The sequence below is a fragment of the Diceros bicornis genome, chromosome 27 (assembly GCF_020826845.1).
Source record: "Diceros bicornis minor isolate mBicDic1 chromosome 27, mDicBic1.mat.cur, whole genome shotgun sequence".
Lineage (NCBI taxonomy): Eukaryota > Metazoa > Chordata > Mammalia > Perissodactyla > Rhinocerotidae > Diceros > Diceros bicornis.
In genome coordinates, this window is record NC_080766.1 from 44,591,714 (window position 1) to 44,608,515 (window position 16,802).

General features: G+C 48.8%; 1 protein-coding gene across 2 annotated transcripts in view; it reads left to right on the top strand.

Moving 5' to 3' along the window:
• ADARB1 (adenosine deaminase RNA specific B1) overlaps positions 1–16,802 on the top strand; it is a 143,852-nt gene that overhangs the window by 102,244 nt on the left and 24,806 nt on the right. For both annotated transcript variants that reach the window (XM_058523281.1, XM_058523282.1), the window contains exons 5-8: positions 3,393–3,507; positions 5,550–5,718; positions 6,367–6,515; positions 7,584–7,752. In XM_058523281.1, coding sequence (XP_058379264.1) covers positions 3,393–3,507; positions 5,550–5,718; positions 6,367–6,515; positions 7,584–7,752 — 602 coding nt within the window. The remainder of the gene's footprint in view (positions 1–3,392; positions 3,508–5,549; positions 5,719–6,366; positions 6,516–7,583; positions 7,753–16,802) is intronic.

Genomic DNA, 16,802 nt, shown 5'->3' on the forward strand with positions numbered 1-16,802 from the left:
GAGTCCACCAGGTGCCTGGGAGTCTCTGTACCTGGAATTTCCTGCTCGGCCAGAGGTGGGCGGCCACTCTTTAAGTATGATCGTGGACAACTCCCTCCATAAAATCAGGCTGAAGAGAGGGAACATCTCAGGGTTGGCTCAGGTCGGCTCACGTGAGGGAGGAAGAGTGAAGGAGAAATAGCATAGCTGTCATCTCTAGATCCTAGAACTTTGATTATGTATTGCTTCTTTTCTTGGAGACCCAAAAATCTTGTAGTCCATTGTAAAAATTATTCTTTTATGGAGAAAAATCTGACCTACTTCTCGATTTATTCCTTTGTTTCAAAATATTATTAAATTTGAAAATAAAACATACACTGGTTTGATCAGAAAATGTGAAAGCCTCCAGGTTGACAAGACCGGCTGGCCTGTGTTCTCTTGGAAGAGTCCCGGAGTGGCACGCTGCCTCTCATGCCTTTGAGCACAGCTAGAGGAGCCTCTGTGCAGTTGTCACCTCGCCTGAGATGACCAGCAGTTCTCGGTTTTGAAACAAGGAAATTTATTTAATTTTGCCTAAAGCAACCAAATGCAACATCAGTATAAAGTAACATATTCAAAGTATCTTACTGATTTTTTTATTAACCAAGTAATTGCTCCCTACAATAACCTCTTGTTAACATTATTCGTTAGAACTTTAGTCCATTTATAATTTTACAAATTGGTGGCACTAGTTCCCAAGTGATTTTTTATTTTCAGTTTTACTATTTGCTAAAATATTTCAGCCTGAGTTCAAAATAGTGCCTGATGTGACCCGTCTTCCCTCAGCATCAACAGAGTCGTCAGTGAGATGATTGGAATCACATCGAGTGCTGTGAATCCCAGATGCCCGAGTTTCTAGGTGTTTAGATGGGTGACACCGCGGAGGGGTGGCAGACAGAGGTCCCCCTCTGCATGTGTATGCATGCATTTGCATGCGTGTGTGTGCGTGGCAGTTGCAGCCCACTCCCCAGGCCTGGTTCTGTGACTTTGGTGTCGAACAGTGACCAGAGCTCCTTGCTTGGGAGGCCGTGTGGAGCCTCGCTGGGGAAGGGCATCTGTTGGAATTCAGCCTAAGGGGAGAGGGTGTGGGTAGGCGGGGGCTGTCTCAGACCCACCCAATGCTGCTTGCCCCAAGTTCAGCAGGTGCTGAGCAGCAGTTTCTGGACCTCTGTGGTCCAGGGCCAGCAAGGGGGGCGGAGCTGTGTCTCCCCCACCTCTGCTCACAGTGGCCCCCGCCACGGTGTCTCCCGGAGCCCCCACCGTAGCTCAGGATGTAGCCACATTTTCCTTGGAGGACCTGGGGGTGGCCTTTGCAGAATCGGTCCCTATTTTTAGGCTCCGTCGTCTTCCCGCTGGGAATCTCCAAAGGTATATTCTAGGATGGGTGAAAACCCTTACCGTTTTCCCAGAGTAACCCTTGCAGGACCTGGGCCCACTATCCCTGGGCTTAGGACTTTTTGCCTTCATGCTGTTCATGGTGGCATTCAAGGGTTCAAAACTCAGACAACAGTGCCCACGTGATGAGTGCAGAGCACCCTGTCGGCAGTGACTTCTGTTACTAAGGCAGTGACTTCTGTTACTAACCGGGCGTCACAGTGCGGAGCTCAGCTCTGAGCCGGCCTCTCAGCTCCTGGGTGTCCTTGCAGAAAGCGGTATAGCCTGGGGCTGTGGTGGGATGGGTGTGACTTTTAAGAGCATGTTGCTTTTGTTATTATATCTGCCCCTAGAATTTAGAGGGAGAGTCGCTTCATTACCCGTAGGAAGGAGAAAGTGATCTCTTTAGGGGATGGAAGAGCCATCCATGTGGCCCAGACGCCCACCTCTGACAGCAAGTGTCAGCATTAGTGCCCAGCCTCCGAGTATCTGAATCTGCAGTTAAACTTGTCTGCTTCTCCCTGAAAATCTGGAGACTTGCCTACCCTTATACGAATATGATGCGGCGACTTTTATTTCCTCTGGCTTATCCATAGCCTCTCCTAGTATTTTCCTTCTGTATAAATTGGAACGTCCTTTATCTTTGATACCCTTGCCACCATGTTGGTCACGCATGCTGTGTTTCTGTCTTTCCTGGGCTCACCCCTGGGGCATTGATGCCTCTGTCAAGGGTGCAAAGTGAGGCCACGGGCCCCGCCTCTGGATCTCTGTCCACACTCCCTGCGTCTGGTCTGGAGCGCTGTCTTCCAGGGCCCGTTGGTGTTTGCTGGTGCAGTGACAGGAGGAGAACATCCTGACAGCTCTGTGTTTTCCGAATAAGTAGTGATTTAGGATGAGTGACTTTCCTGTTCATTTTGCAAGTGTTTTATCAGAGGCCAACCTGGAGACACTGTATTCAGCTGTTGGATTGTCACGAGTGTGAGATTGGTGGGATGTGGGTCTAACATGGCTCCTTACACACACTTCCCGTCAGGTACTGTTTCCAGAGCACTGTGGGTTCTTTATATCCAAGAGGCATCGTCAGACCATGTCCAAACTCTGACACGTGTGTTTGCTTCTGACAAGACTTCCCTTTAGTACAGGTGGCTGTCTGATCTGGTGACACACCAATCGAATGTTCCCAACTGCACATACAGCACCTTCTCTTTGAGTGTAGCCTTTAGTACATTCCGATGTCATTTGATCTCAGTGACAGATGCCCTTACACGTTCTGGTCAGCGCGAGCTTCTGAGAGAGTGATTGAGCCAGGCTGGTTTGTGTCAGATGTTGACGTAACTGAGACAGGTCTGACAGGCACCTTTGAGAGGGCAGTGCTGTGCAGAGCTCAGCGATCCCTTCACTTGACCATGCTTCACATTGCCCTCTCTCTCTGCCCGCGATGTTGCGTGTCACACCCCAGGGTGTGCTCCCGGCCCTGCCAGCCCCTGAGCTGACCGGGCAGCGTCTCCTGTGGTCGAGAAGAGGAGCGCCCTCACTTCCTCCAAAAGCCCTGTCACTTTTGTGTGACCGAGGGCCGCCCTCGGCCAAGAGAGCCCTGGGCGGGCGCAGAGCAGGAGAAGGCAGGAGGCAGATGCCCTGGGAAGGCACTCTTGCTGCTCTGCGGAGGAAGCCGAGGGCAGGGCTGGTGCTGTGAGGATCGGAGGGACGGCATGAGCACGAGCGCTGGCTTTCCTGGCCGGGCTCTGGACTCTCCCTGTCCTTGAGACCCCGTCACAGGAGTCCAGCAGTGCCTCACATGCTCCCTGGGCGGCTGCTTCCCAGGAACATTTGGAGGAAACAAATTCACGTGTGTACACAGGCACGCACACACTTGTTTGCCAGATTTACCTGTGTGATTTTCCAGAAGAGAAGCCATCTGTGTCATCTCTCTGATGGGGAGCACGAGGTGACATTGGCGGGCAGGTGCAGGCCGCTCCCCTAACCCCCTGCTTGGTCCTCAGGTGTTAGCGGATGCTGTGGCCCGCCTGGTTCTGGACAAGTTTGGTGATCTGACGGACAACTTCTCCTCCCCTCACGCACGCAGAAAAGTTCTTGCCGGAATCGTCATGACGACAGGTAAACACGTTGGTCTGTTAAAGTCTCTGTGACGCCTTGACTGTTTCTTCCTTCTTCAAATGTCCACTACATGCGAGTGTAGGAACTTCGCTTCCAAACATTTTTCCCCAAATGTACATCTTTTTAACCTAAGTTGTCTTCATTTAGAGAAAGCAAACTATATTAATCTTCGATTCCTATAATCTTATGTGAATGTTCTTGATCTCCTCTGGAAAACTGCACTTACTAATTCTTACTTCATTCGAAAGTGGGGCATATCTGATTTATCAACTAACGTTCATGCCACCAGATAAGTTTCTGTGTGACTTTATTGGGGGGAAGGGAAACACTGGCAGTAGAAAACCCGCGGGGGAAAGCACACTTTGGGGTGGCAGAAGAAACCTATTCAGTTGGTCTTGCGTTCCCAGCAGCAAAAGGGACCCTCCCCGAATCATCTTTCCACATCGGGAGTGAGCACTCTGAGCAGGGTCTCTCGTGGATCACTCTTAGGAACAGGAAATGGCAACCAGTGCCAGGATGCCTTCGGCGGGGCTGGGCGAGAGGACCCCGCCAACCCCGGTCATGTGGGGCCCTCTCTCCTGGCGGCATCCACTCATCCCAGCTGGCCGAGCCTGGCTGGCTGTGTGCAGGAAGCCAGCGCCCCAAGAGAGAGGGAGCTGGGGATGGTTTATCTGTCTACCTCCACCAGCCGGGGAGAAAACCCCGGTTCTCCATGTAGGTGGCTGTTGTCCTTTTTTCCCGAGGTCGTTCACCTCCATCTGCTGATGGACAGCACAGAGTTCTGCAGTCCTCAGTGTTGATCCACCCCTTGGAGCCCCAGAAAACATGGCTTCTGTTTTAATCACTGCAAGCGTTTCCTTGTGACGCGTTTACTCTGGCACAGCCCAGACAGTGTCTGACGGACAGGATGAAGGACTCTGGATGTTAACTTGGGTCCAGTTTTTATTCTGATACTTGGTGCCTCTTATTTTTCTCCCTCTTCTCCCTTTCTCTTTACTGTTATCTTTTACATTATTAAAAGGTGACTCTTCAGCTACTGAATAGAGTAGTTCCTCAGTGAGGTTCTGAACCTCTTCCGGCGGCAGGAGTGAGCGAGCTGGTGGTGTTCTTTCATCCAGTTTTTTTACCCACCTCAGAAGAGGCAGTTACCTCATGGGAGCATTTTGCACCCTAGCGTGTATTTCACTGGGGTCCGTTTGCTCGGAGCCACAGTTCACACCTGCAGGCAGCACCACCCCACACTTGGCACGCGGTTCTGAGTCAGACGCACAGCTCTCACTCCCACTGGTTGAATGGTCTTGGGCAGGCTATTGACCCATCTGTGCCTGGGCGTCCTCATCTGCAGGATTGGGACACTGATAGCACGCACCCCAGAGGACGCTGTGGGAGTGGAATGAAAATACCTCACCTGGTGGACCAGCCTGTGCCTCCCATGGCGGGCACACCATTCGTTTAGCCGACAGTGAGAGCAGTCTGTTGTCAGGCCACATTCAGGGTCTGGCACCACGACTGTGGTACCTGGTCTGTCAACAGATTTACTCTCAGAGTGACCACTCTGTGGAAGTACGCCAGTGTGGATGGTTTCACGGTTAAACGGTGACAGAGATCCCTAACCGACACTCTGGGAGTGACTTCTGTTTTCCTTCTTGCTTCTCTAGGTGTCTGTAAGCCATTTCTCTAGCCTCTCGAGGGCTTTGATATTAATTTCAGAATTAATTACCAGACCCATTAGTCTACTTTTACAGTGTTTCCTACCTGTATCCAGTGGGGAATGTTCAAGAAAATACTATTGCATTCTGGAGGAAATAACTTTCTTAAGTTTAGAATCTTTACACTAAGTAGTGAGGAAGGTTAATTCCCAGAAATATCTCAAAGCAAGTCCTCAGTGAGAGGCCGTTTGCAGTGCATAAGTCTGCACAGGTAAGAATTAGGTGGTAAGGGTACTGACCCCTCAGAAGTCAAGTTGTCTGTCACACCCTGGGGGCACAGTCAGGCATGCATTACTGGCAATTACGAGGAATAACTCCTCTTTTGTTTTTCAGGCACAGATGTTAAAGATGCCAAAGTGATAAGTGTTTCCACAGGAACAAAATGTATTAATGGCGAATACATGAGTGATCGCGGCCTTGCATTGAATGACTGCCATGCGGAAATAATATCTCGAAGATCCTTGCTTAGATTTCTTTATACACAACTTGAGCTTTACTTAAAGTAAGTTTAGAAGTAAATAAGTAAAAGAAGCTGTTTTTAAAAAATATTCCCTTCCCGTCAGAAAATATTGCAAAACCTTTTATTGTTTCGTAATTACTGAAAAATTCTCAAAATAGTAACTTTATTGGTAACAATGAGGTTGGATCCCATTTTCCCATGATGCTCAAGCTACAAGATAGAGTTGGCTAAATTATAACACACATACACACACACATACACCTACGTATGTACATATACATAACGTAGTCATGGATTCAAAGTCTGTGTTCAAGACCTTGTGCTTTTCTTTTAAGCAATATGAATATAAGTAGAACTGAACTGCCTGGTAAAGACGGTCATTTTTATTCTGGTCGCTATGCCTAACTTGTCTTCACAAAGCTGCTTCTCACGCAGTCTTGCTGTTTCAAAGTCATAAATGAGGATGTAAATGAGGACAAGGAAAGGTTACTCGTGTGTCGATGACATGTCTGTTGTTGAGTGGACAAGAACTATGTTAATTATCATAAACATGTAAAATAAATATTCCGGTTCAAGCTTATCTTGACCCTTGAAAATACTGGCCTTTGAAAACCAGTGTGAACTGATGGACTAAATTTTGACAAACTTATACAGCTTTTATGTGTATTTTTGAAACTTGTTTCCTTCCAGTAACAAAGATGATCGAAAGAGATCCATCTTTCAGAAATCAGAGCGAGGAGGCTTTAGACTGAAGGAGAATGTGCAGTTCCATCTGTATATCAGCACCTCTCCATGCGGAGATGCCAGAATTTTCTCCCCGCATGAACCACTCCTGGAAGGTAGGAGACTAGGTTCTCAACAGGTGACAGTTTCTCACGAAAATTCGTGAGTATGAGTAACAGATAAAATAATAAACCTATACTAATATTCTTTTTTTCTTTTTTCTTAAATTTCAACCTCGAATGTGGATCTGTAGAAGTATATAAAAGCATGAGATTTTTCTTTTCAATTAATAATTTAGTTACAAAATTTGAATGAATGAAAAATGTTGATTCAGATAGACTAAGTAATTAGAATAGAGTGAGGATATTAGATCAGAATTGTTTTCAGTGTTTAAATTTGGGTGATATGTATCTCTAAATCAGAGAGGTCCATCCTCATCATGTCCCTGATGAACTGTGCTATAACACATGTGTAACCCAGGAACAGACTAATGAAAAGTGAGACCCCTTTCCTATCACATTTTTCTCCATCCTTCTGAGCATATGAGTTAGTGCTTCTGTTTATAGTAACTTGTAACTCCCTTCTCCCAAGCTTAGGCATTATTTATTCCAAATAGAGCGTTAGATTACATTATTTTCGTTAATTATAAAAGCAACACATGCCCACTGTGGAAAATTGCTAAATATTTTTAAAATCTAAGAAAGAGAATTTAGATCACCCATATTTCTGTAACCCAGAGACAGTCAGTCTGGACATTTGAGCATGCTTCCTTATGGATTTATCTCTGCGTCTCTATAGATTTATTTTTGAAAATTTAAAAATACAGGGAAAAAATACAACAAACACCCAAATATCCATTACCTAGAATTAGCAAATTAGTATTTTGTCTTGTTTGCTTCTGCTCATTTTTAATGATAGAAATAAATCATTTTGGTTAAAATGGAACCCCTCTTTTTCCCCAGCCCCTAAGGAGACACTTTCTCGAATTTGGTTTGTATTAAATCCTTCCTGTCCAATGTTACTACTTATATTGTACATACATCTTATATTTGTAGAATAAACATATGCACATGCAGGCATAAACTACATGTTAAATTTGTAGGGTGTTGTTAGATGTGCCTCTCGGTGAATTAAATAGATGGTTTACTTCCTATGGGTTCTTTCACCCTGTTTTTCTCTCGTAGAACCAGCAGACAGACATCCGAATCGTAAAGCCAGAGGACAGCTGCGGACGAAAATAGAGTCTGGCGAGGGGACGATTCCAGTCCGATCGAATGCAAGCATCCAGACGTGGGACGGGGTGCTGCAGGGGGAGAGGCTGCTCACCATGTCCTGCAGCGACAAGATGGCGCGGTAAGGCCTCCCGTCCCGCAGGCCTGTACGCCGCCTCACTCACGCGGGATTCACTCCTCTGTTTTTCAGAAACAGTTGGATTTTGTCCCCATTCCTACTCAGGTGCTCCACAGCACTCCTTGAAGGACTAAGGTGCTATAAACAAGTGTTTCAGAGGCCTCCTTGAGGGGAAAAAGGTGTGCCTGTACACAGGAGGCTCCGGGCTTCCCACACTGCCGTTCTTCAAAACACACATCTCAGCTTTGCTTGTGTACTTTGTATATGGGCTCCTGGGGTGGACTGATGTGTGTCGTGTGCTACAGACTGGGACATTTTAAAACGGTTTGCTCCCAGAGAAAACAAAGAGTTTCCTGCTTTTGTGGTCATATTCACAGTTCAGTTAACATTTTGGATAATCAATATTTGCATTTTAAAAATAATGTGGTCATGGGCCGGCCCCGTGGCTTAGCGGTTAAGTGCACACGCTGCACTGCTGGCAACCTGGGTTCGGATCCCAGGCGCGCACTGACACACAGCTTCTCTGGCCATGCTGAGGCTGCGTCCCACATACAGCAACTGGAAGGATGTGCATCTGTGACATACAACTATCTACTGGGGCTTTGGGGGAAAAGAAGAAAATTAAAAATAATGTGGTCTGTGATCCATTTTGAGTTAATTTTTGTGAAGAGCGTGAGGTCTGTGTCTAGACTCATTTCTTTCCTGTGGATGTCCGGTTGTTCCAGCACCATTTATTGGAAAGACCATCTTTGCTCCGTTGTACTGCCTTTGCTCCTTTGGCAAAGATCAGTTGACTATATTTGTGCGGGTCTATTTCTGGGCTCTCTGTTCTGTATTCTCTTCCATTGCTCTGTTTGTCTGTTGTTTTGCAACACCACACTGTCTTTGTTACTTTTTGGGTTCTGGACCCAATTCCACTATGTGTGTGGCAAAGGGGGTTTCCCCACACATCCAATAAGCAAGTCTCAGACACCAACTGGGGGTCCTACAATTCAACTCAGTTCTGACACTGTCTACCTGGAGATAGCATCAGATCCCACAGGTTAAGGGGTCAGTCCCACAAGACCCCCCACCCCCACTTCAGATGATAATTGCAAGTCCAGGTTGTCTCCTGTGCTTCTTGCTGACCAACTACAGATCAGAGGTTCCAACCACCTCCTCCTTGGGTTCGATTAATTTGCTAGAGGGGCTCACAGAACTCAGAGAAACATTTTACTTACTAGATCACCGGTTTATTATAAAAGAATACAACTCAAGAACAGCCAGGTGGAAGAGATGTGTAGGGCAAGGTGTGTGGGAAGGGCACGAAGTTTCCATGCCCTGTCCAGGTGCACCACTCTCCCTGCATCTCCACGTGTTCATCAACCCGGAACCTCTCTAAAACCTTTCCTTTTGAGTTTTTATGGAGGCTTCATTACAAACGCATGGTTGATTAAATCATTGACCATTGGTGTTTGAGCTCAATCACCAGCCCTTCTCCCCTCCCTTAAGGTCAGGGTGGGTGACACTGAAAATTCCAACCCCCTAATCATGAGGTTGGCTCCACTGGCAGCCAGCCCTCATTCTCAGGTGAGTTACAAGTCATCTCGTTAACATAACAAAAGACACCTTTATGGCTCTCATCACTTTGAAATTCCAAGGGTATTAGCAGCTGTGAGCCAGAAACTGTGGACAAAGACCAACTACATATGAGAAATATATTTTGTTCATCTGAATGACCAAATATATATTTGTTATAAATCACAATATCACCATTACGGTAGCTTTACAGTAGGTCTTGAAGTCAGGTAAGATCAGTCCTCTGACTTTGTTCTCTGTCAATGTTGTGTTGGCTGTTCTGGATCTTTCGCCTCTCCAGATAAACTTTAGAATCAGTTTCACAATATCCACAAAATAATTTGCTGGAATTTTGATTGGGTTTGCACTGAATCTATAGATCAGGTTGGGAGGAACTGACATCTTGACAATATTGAGTCTTCCTGCCCATGAGTCTTCCTGCCCATGAACATGGAATAGCTCTCCACTTATTTGGTTCTTCTTTGATTTCCTTCATCACTTTTGTAGTTTTCTTCATATAGGTCTTGTACATATTTTGTTAGATTTATACCTAGGTATTTAATTTTTGGAGGTATTAATGTAAATGGTATTGTGTTTTTAATTTCAAATTCCACTTGTTCATTGTCAGTCACAACTGATTTTTGACCAAGGCTCAAAGCCAACTCAGTAAAGAAATAGTCTTTTTTACAAATGGTACTGGGACAATTGGATATCCCTATGTGAAAAACAAACAAATGAGCTTCATATTTTACACCACATACAAAAATTAACTCAAAGTGGGTCATAGGCCTCAATGTGTAAACGTTCTGGAAGAAAACAAAAGAAAATCCTGGCAGTTGGGGTAGGCAGTTGCTTAGATACAACACCAAAGACACTCTCCATAAAAGGAAAAATTGATAAATTGGACCTCATCAAATTAAAAATTACTTCTTTGAAAGACACTGTTAAAAGAATGAGAAATAAAGTCACTGACAGGGAGGAAATATTTGCAAATCATGTATCTGATAAAGGACCTGTAGCCACAGTATACAAAGACCCTCAAAACTCAACAAGGAGGAAAAACAGTTCTTTTAAATGGGCAAAATATTTGAATGGACATTTCACCAAAAAAGATGTCAACTATGCATGTGGAAAGATGCTCAGCACCGTTAATCACTAGGGGAATGCAAATGAGAAGTCGGGCACAGCCGCTAGAATGCTAAAATGAGCACAGCAAGCCCGTGAGGTGTTGGCAGTGTGGTGGAGGAATGGAGCTTGCCCTCTGAGGATGGGGTGCGAACAGTACAGTCAGTTCTGAGGACAGTTCACGGCAGTTTCTTAAGTTGAGGTTGTGCCTACCAGATGCCCCAGCCATCCTACTCCTGGATGTTTATATAAAAGCGTACGTCCACACAGACTTATCCATGAATGTTCATGGCAGCCTTCTTTGTAATAGTCAAAAACCGGAAGCAGTCCAAGTGGGCATCAGTAGATAAGTGGATAAGCAAGGGCAGTGTCTCCCTACGATGGAATACTACTCAGACAAAAAAAAACAAGGAGGAACCGTGGTATGCAATACAACATGGATAAATCTCAGAGTAAGTCTGCAGAGGAAGAGAAACTAGACAAAAAAGAGTGCTTACTGTGTTACTCCACTTCTACAAATTTCTAGAAAATGCAAACTAATCTAGTGACAGGAAGCAGACCAGTGGTTGCCCAGGGGTGGGGCCCACAGTAAGAAGGGACAGTAGGGAAGGACTGGAACAAGGTGTGAGGAAACCTTTGTGGGCGAGCCTCAGCGGCGTGTACACATCACAGCTTACCGAATTGTGTGCTTTAAATACGTGCAGTGTGTCGTACGTCAGTTATACCTCAGTAACTCCCAGGAGGAGGGATCACGGTGGACACGAGAAAGCGATCGTGGATAAATGGTGGAAAGCAGCACAGCTGATGGGTTAGGAAGAGGGCAAGAGAGCAAACTCAGAGAAGGGGAAGGACAGAGTGAAGAGCAGACATTATTAAAGGCAGCAGAGACACACGGCGAGTGGTAACAAAACCCACGTTAGTTCTTTGACATGTGTCTTGAAATCGACAGACGCTGGCAAGTGTGATCAAGAACACAGGGAAGGCATGGCCAAACCTTATGAGAAATGGAAAAGAGGATAGTTAAAATGGAGAATTCTACACAACCTTGCTACCAGTGTGTTTTAAAACGAGATGAAATGAAAAATTTTTTAGAAAAATGTACATTCCTAAAATTGACTGAAGTATAGGTATAAAATTTAAATAGAATTACAGTCATTAAAAATATTAAACCAGTCACCCCACTCCCAGGAGAGAAATAAATTGAAGAAACTTGACAGAAAGGAGGCTGCTGTGGAGAAGGAGGAAACAGCTCACCCAGATGAACCTTTGGGGACCAGCAATCTGTTTTATATAATCTTTTCTACAGATGAGAAAAATAGGGAAAGATCCCCTGCTCATTTTGTGGGATTACTGCCACCTTTATCCCCAAACCAGACAAAAACAGTGAAGGAAGACAGTGATGAGCCATCCTCAATTATGAAAACAGAACACTCAACACCAAATCCAAGAGAGTTTTTTTTAATAGTTTGATCAGGTCCTTCTAAATCTATAATGGTAATGTAATTTTAATCAAAATCTCATCATTTTTCATTGCACTTGAAAATCTAATCTGAGCACTCAGATGGAAAAGTATCAGTAGAAACCTGAGTGGCGATTGGTAGGAGGGCAGTGGCACAGAGGGCAAGTCTGGAAAGAGGCCGACGCTGTACGGTGCACCACGTAGGATTAGGTTTGCCTGTATCCAAGAGGAGACGTCAACTAGATGGATGTTCATTTCTCTCTCATGGAAAATTCAGTTCAAAAAACAGGTCATCCAGAGCGGCTCTGGTGGGTCCATGGTCACCCAAAACCTGGGTTCCATCTCCCTGCACCATCCAGGATGTTTCTTCTGTCCCCCAGGTCTCCACAGTGCCTGGAGATGGCCAGATCCCCAGGTGTCAGGTCTGAATCCCCAGCAGCAGGAGGGCTAGGCAGGCATGCCTCCCCGCCGGCTCAGTCGTGACAGGCAGCTGCGTGTCCTCGTCCAGACCCTGGGCGCAGGGCCGCCTCGCACTGCGAAGGGAGCTGGGGCTGGCCGGTCCGCATGTTGCCGTCTGGAATAGGATGGAGGCTTAGTTGCTCAGAGGAAGGGAAAGAACATGGGGCCGCAGTCGGCTGTCTCTGCTGTGTGTGGGCTTCAGGCAGGAGCTGAGCTGGACGGCAGGCGGTCCTGGAATGATGGGCTGTCTGTAAGCCCTTGTCCACAGTGCACAGAAGCGCCTTCCCGAGAAGGGAAGGACCTGAACGTGAAAAGTGGTCCCTGTAGTTTTTGTGGCTTGCATTTAAGCAGGTTTCTTAAACAAGGCACAGAAAGCCCAAATTATGAAGAAAAACATGAATAAATTTGACTAAATTGAAATTTTTAAAACCTATTTACCAAAACGCCCGTAGATTATAGTGGAAAGAAAAGCTACATACTAGGAAAAGAGATTCTGACTCGTAACTACCAGTGAGGACCCAGGTTATAAAGCGAATTCCTACAGCCCAACACTGCAGAGGCATGGACTGGCAAGGTCTTTGCTGGGGGTGATTGAACGTTCTGTGTCTTGTTGAAATGGGTGACATGCACATCCACTCAGAACTCATGGCCGTGAGACCGTCCAACCATGCCTTTCCCCGTGTGCTAATTGTATGTCATCTCAAGGAAAAGGAAAGACAAGCCAGGAGGAAAGGAGCAAAGCCTGCTCCTAGAAGGGACGACGTAGGGGACAGCTCCCATGGCCTCCTCCCACCCTCAGCACTCCCACACCACGTGCTCTCCTTCTCTGCAACACCACAGTCGAGTCAGCGTGGACCTCACAGGTGAAGGCTCAGTCCCTCACGGCTGCCCCCACTTCAGACATCAGCTGCCCCTGTTGGGTGCCCAGAGTCCCCATACTTCTCTCTGACATGGCTGCAAGTCAGGGGTTCCCATGACCCCCTCCTCAGATTCAATAATCTACTAGAACAGCTCACAGAAGGCAGGAAAAACAGTTTACGTACATTTATCAGTTTATTATAAAGGATACAACCCAGGAAGAGCCAGATGGAAGAGATGCACGGGGAAGGTACTGTGGGTGTGAAGCCTCCGTGCCCGCTCCGGACACACCACCCTCCCGGCATCGCATGTGTTCACCACCCCAAAAGCTCTGGAGCCCCGTGGGTTAGGGGTTATTACGCAGATTTCCATTATGTGGGCATGATTGAATCCTGGGTCGTTGGTGATGATCTCAATCCCCAGCCCCCTCTCTTCTCCCCAGGACTGGGAGTGGGGTGGGGGGTGGGGCTGAAAGTTCCAACCTCTGATTGCAGGGTTGGTTTCCCTGGCCAGCAGCCCGCCTCCTCCAAGAGTCACCTCATAGCATAAACCAGGTGTGGGTGAAAGGGGTCTGTTGCCCAGTATCATACTGGGAATGGCCGGATGTCCAGGAAAGCTGTGCTCTAGAAATAGCGTCGATGGCCAGAGTGCTGCCCGTTGGCCGCAGTCCCCCTGCCCCTGCCCTGAGGGAATGAGCGGCCCTCCTAGAAGGCCGGTGGGCCGGTGTAGGGTGAGGCTGACCTGTGTTCTTTTACAGGGGGACAGAGCCTCGTCCCACAGACTTTCCGGCCAGAGGGGCATGGGATGGGGGCAGGGACAGTGGGCAGGCTTAGGAGTGAGGGCCACAGGAGACTGGGGGTGAGGAGGGCGGTGCAGCACTGCAGCTAGGGTCACCAGGTCTGCCTGTCTGTCCGGTAGCAGTTTGGCGGTGAAAGCAGCCCCAGAAGGCTGCGTGGGGGACAGTGATGAGGGCGTGGCCTGAGTGGTGAGTTATGAGGGCGCTAGGCCGCGGGAGGAGTGAGGGTCTCAGTTCTGATGACCGTAGCCTCTGTGCTCAGCTGCATGGGGCTGTGGGAGGAAGCGGAGACCACCCACCTGAGGACAGGCATTTTGTTTATTCAGAGCTGCTATAGCAGGGGGTCCACCACCCTCGCTGTGTGGGCAGAGACTCACAGACAGGCCAGAGGGGATAGCTCTGTGTGGGAAGGGGAGGCTCAGGGGTGCCCTGATGGAGGCTGTGGCCCAGCAAGGGGAGCTGGATCAGGGGTCATAGTATGACGTTGCTCAGAACCGTGTCATCTGAGAAATAACGGGTAAGGAAGATGAACGAGAAAGAGGCCTGGGCACCAAGCACAGCCGGCCGAGAGAGCACACCTCAGCACCTGCATGGTTCTTTACAGTGTCGCCCAGCACACTTTCCTGGGCAGACTGCTGTGAACCCCTGCACCCTCCCCCTGGTCAGGGCCAGCCGGGGAGGTGGGACTGGACACTGGCCGCATCTGCGCCCGGGCATCCAGTCTCCGCAGAGGTTTACTTGGGGGTTGTTGGCTACATCGACACACACCCCTTCCCATCACTAGTCATTTCCACTCCTGTGAAGTCCCGTCCTCACTGTTCCCTGTGTGGGTCACTGGCAGCAGCCCATCAGCAGAAGTGGCTGGTGTGCCACACCATTTCCCACCCACGGCCTCCGCAGAGCAATCACGGCTCCCAGAATTCTCTTACGAGGCACGGATCCAGAATTAACGACTCGTCACAAATTTGGGTTTCTGCAAGATCACTGTTTTGAAGTTTGCCCCAGGAGGCTGACTTCAGCTTAAAGATGGACTAGACCTGCAGACTGGCTTCTGAATTTGCATAAGAACGACGCCCTGCGGTTTCTGTAGGCACTGAATCATTTCACACTTTTTCTCCTAGGATAGGAAAACCTGTTTTCATTTTCTTTTGGGAGGGAGGGAGGAGCGTTGTGGGAATTGGAGGGTCTGTTCAGCACATAATTTATTAATCTGTGTGTGCCAGGGTCGTGGTGTAAGTGCTGGGATGGATCCGTGAATAAACAGACAAAGTCTCTCCTCGTGGGGCCTACATGCTGGTGGGGTCAGTCGGGGATGGATAATGAAAAATAGACCCATAAGTTATGTAGGAAGTTAGAACAGGAGGGGACTAGGGACTGGGGGGCACAGAGAGGGACTTTCTGCGGAGACAGAGCTGGGGGCACCGGGGCCAGGGGCTGTCTGGGGACCGTGTTCCAGGCTGAAGGGGCTGAGGGCAGAGGCTCCGGGGGAGCAGCCGGTAGCCCCATGGCCCGGGCATGGGGAGGGGAGTGGGGAGAGGTAGTAAGGGAGGAGGGCCCAGTCAGACAGGCTGGCCGGCCATTGGAATGATGGCTTTTTCTCTGGAGAAGACAGGGAACGTTGGAGGGTTTTGCAAAAGGAGTGACCTGGCCTGGCCTGTGTTTTCTCAGGGTCGTGTGGTGGCTGTCCAGGGATGGGCCACTGAGGGCAGGGGCCATGGTCTCCTGGAGAGTGGCCATGAGGCAGGCAGGGAGGCAGTAGCAAGAAGAGCTCCTGGCTCTGCTCTGAAAGGAGGTCCCGCAGGTTTGCTGGCCGCTGGCTGGCGACAGGGAGCAAGGAGGCGAGTGTAAGTCCACGGGTTTGGCCTGAGCCACAGAGGACAGTGCTGGGTGGCCAGGAGTTTGGGCTGGGTACGTGTGGGTGCGGCCTGCTCTGCACCGCCCCATTTGCCAGCACTGGCCCACTGGGCACCGCCTTCCGCCCCCTTCCGCCCCCTTCCGCCCCCTTCCACAAGGGCCCGACACAAAAACGCTGTCGAGGTGGAGCTGGCGGCCAGTGCAGTGAGGGCGTAAGAGGAGGGGAGCTCTAGGGACGGAGCCTGGGCCTCACCCTCCGCATCCCACGGTCCTCTCCCAAGTCCTGCCAGCTCCCCAGACCTCAGCCCAGAGTGCTTCTAGAATCGGCCTCACCCTCTGTCCCTACTTATGTCTGCCCTGCGCTGCTGCTGAGCAGGCTCCCCAGGCCTCCTACCTGTGGTCCCGTCCCTCCACACCCTGGCTACACGCTGACCGTTCACTGTCCACAGCACGGGCCTGGTCAGTCTCTCTCCTGCAAACACTTCCATTAAGTTAGGTGGTGCCCGCTGCCCTTCAGCAGGCCCTCGGCAGCTCCCTCTGTGTCCTCTGAGGACACCCCTTCCCTGCCGGGCCCCAGGCTGCTCGCGCCGTCCTGCCTCTTCTCCTGGCCTTCCTCCCCGCCTGCCCACTGCACCCCCTCCTGGGGCGGGGCTGGGCCTCCCTCCCTCTGCCCCACAGCCCCTTCTGAGGCTGAGCTTCAGGGTTACCCTCAAGAAGCCTTCTAGAAGCTGATACCCCTCTCTTTCTTTTTCATGGAACCCTGCTTTCTCTCAAATTGATTTCACCTCAATTTATAATCCTTGATTCCACCTCAATTTATAATCCTTGATTCCACCTCAATTTATAATCCTTGATTCACGTGTTTACCTCTTTACTGCATGTCCCCCGTCCAGACACCCCAGTGGCTCCAGGAACGTGTGGGCCGTGTCTTCTTTGTCCCTGTGG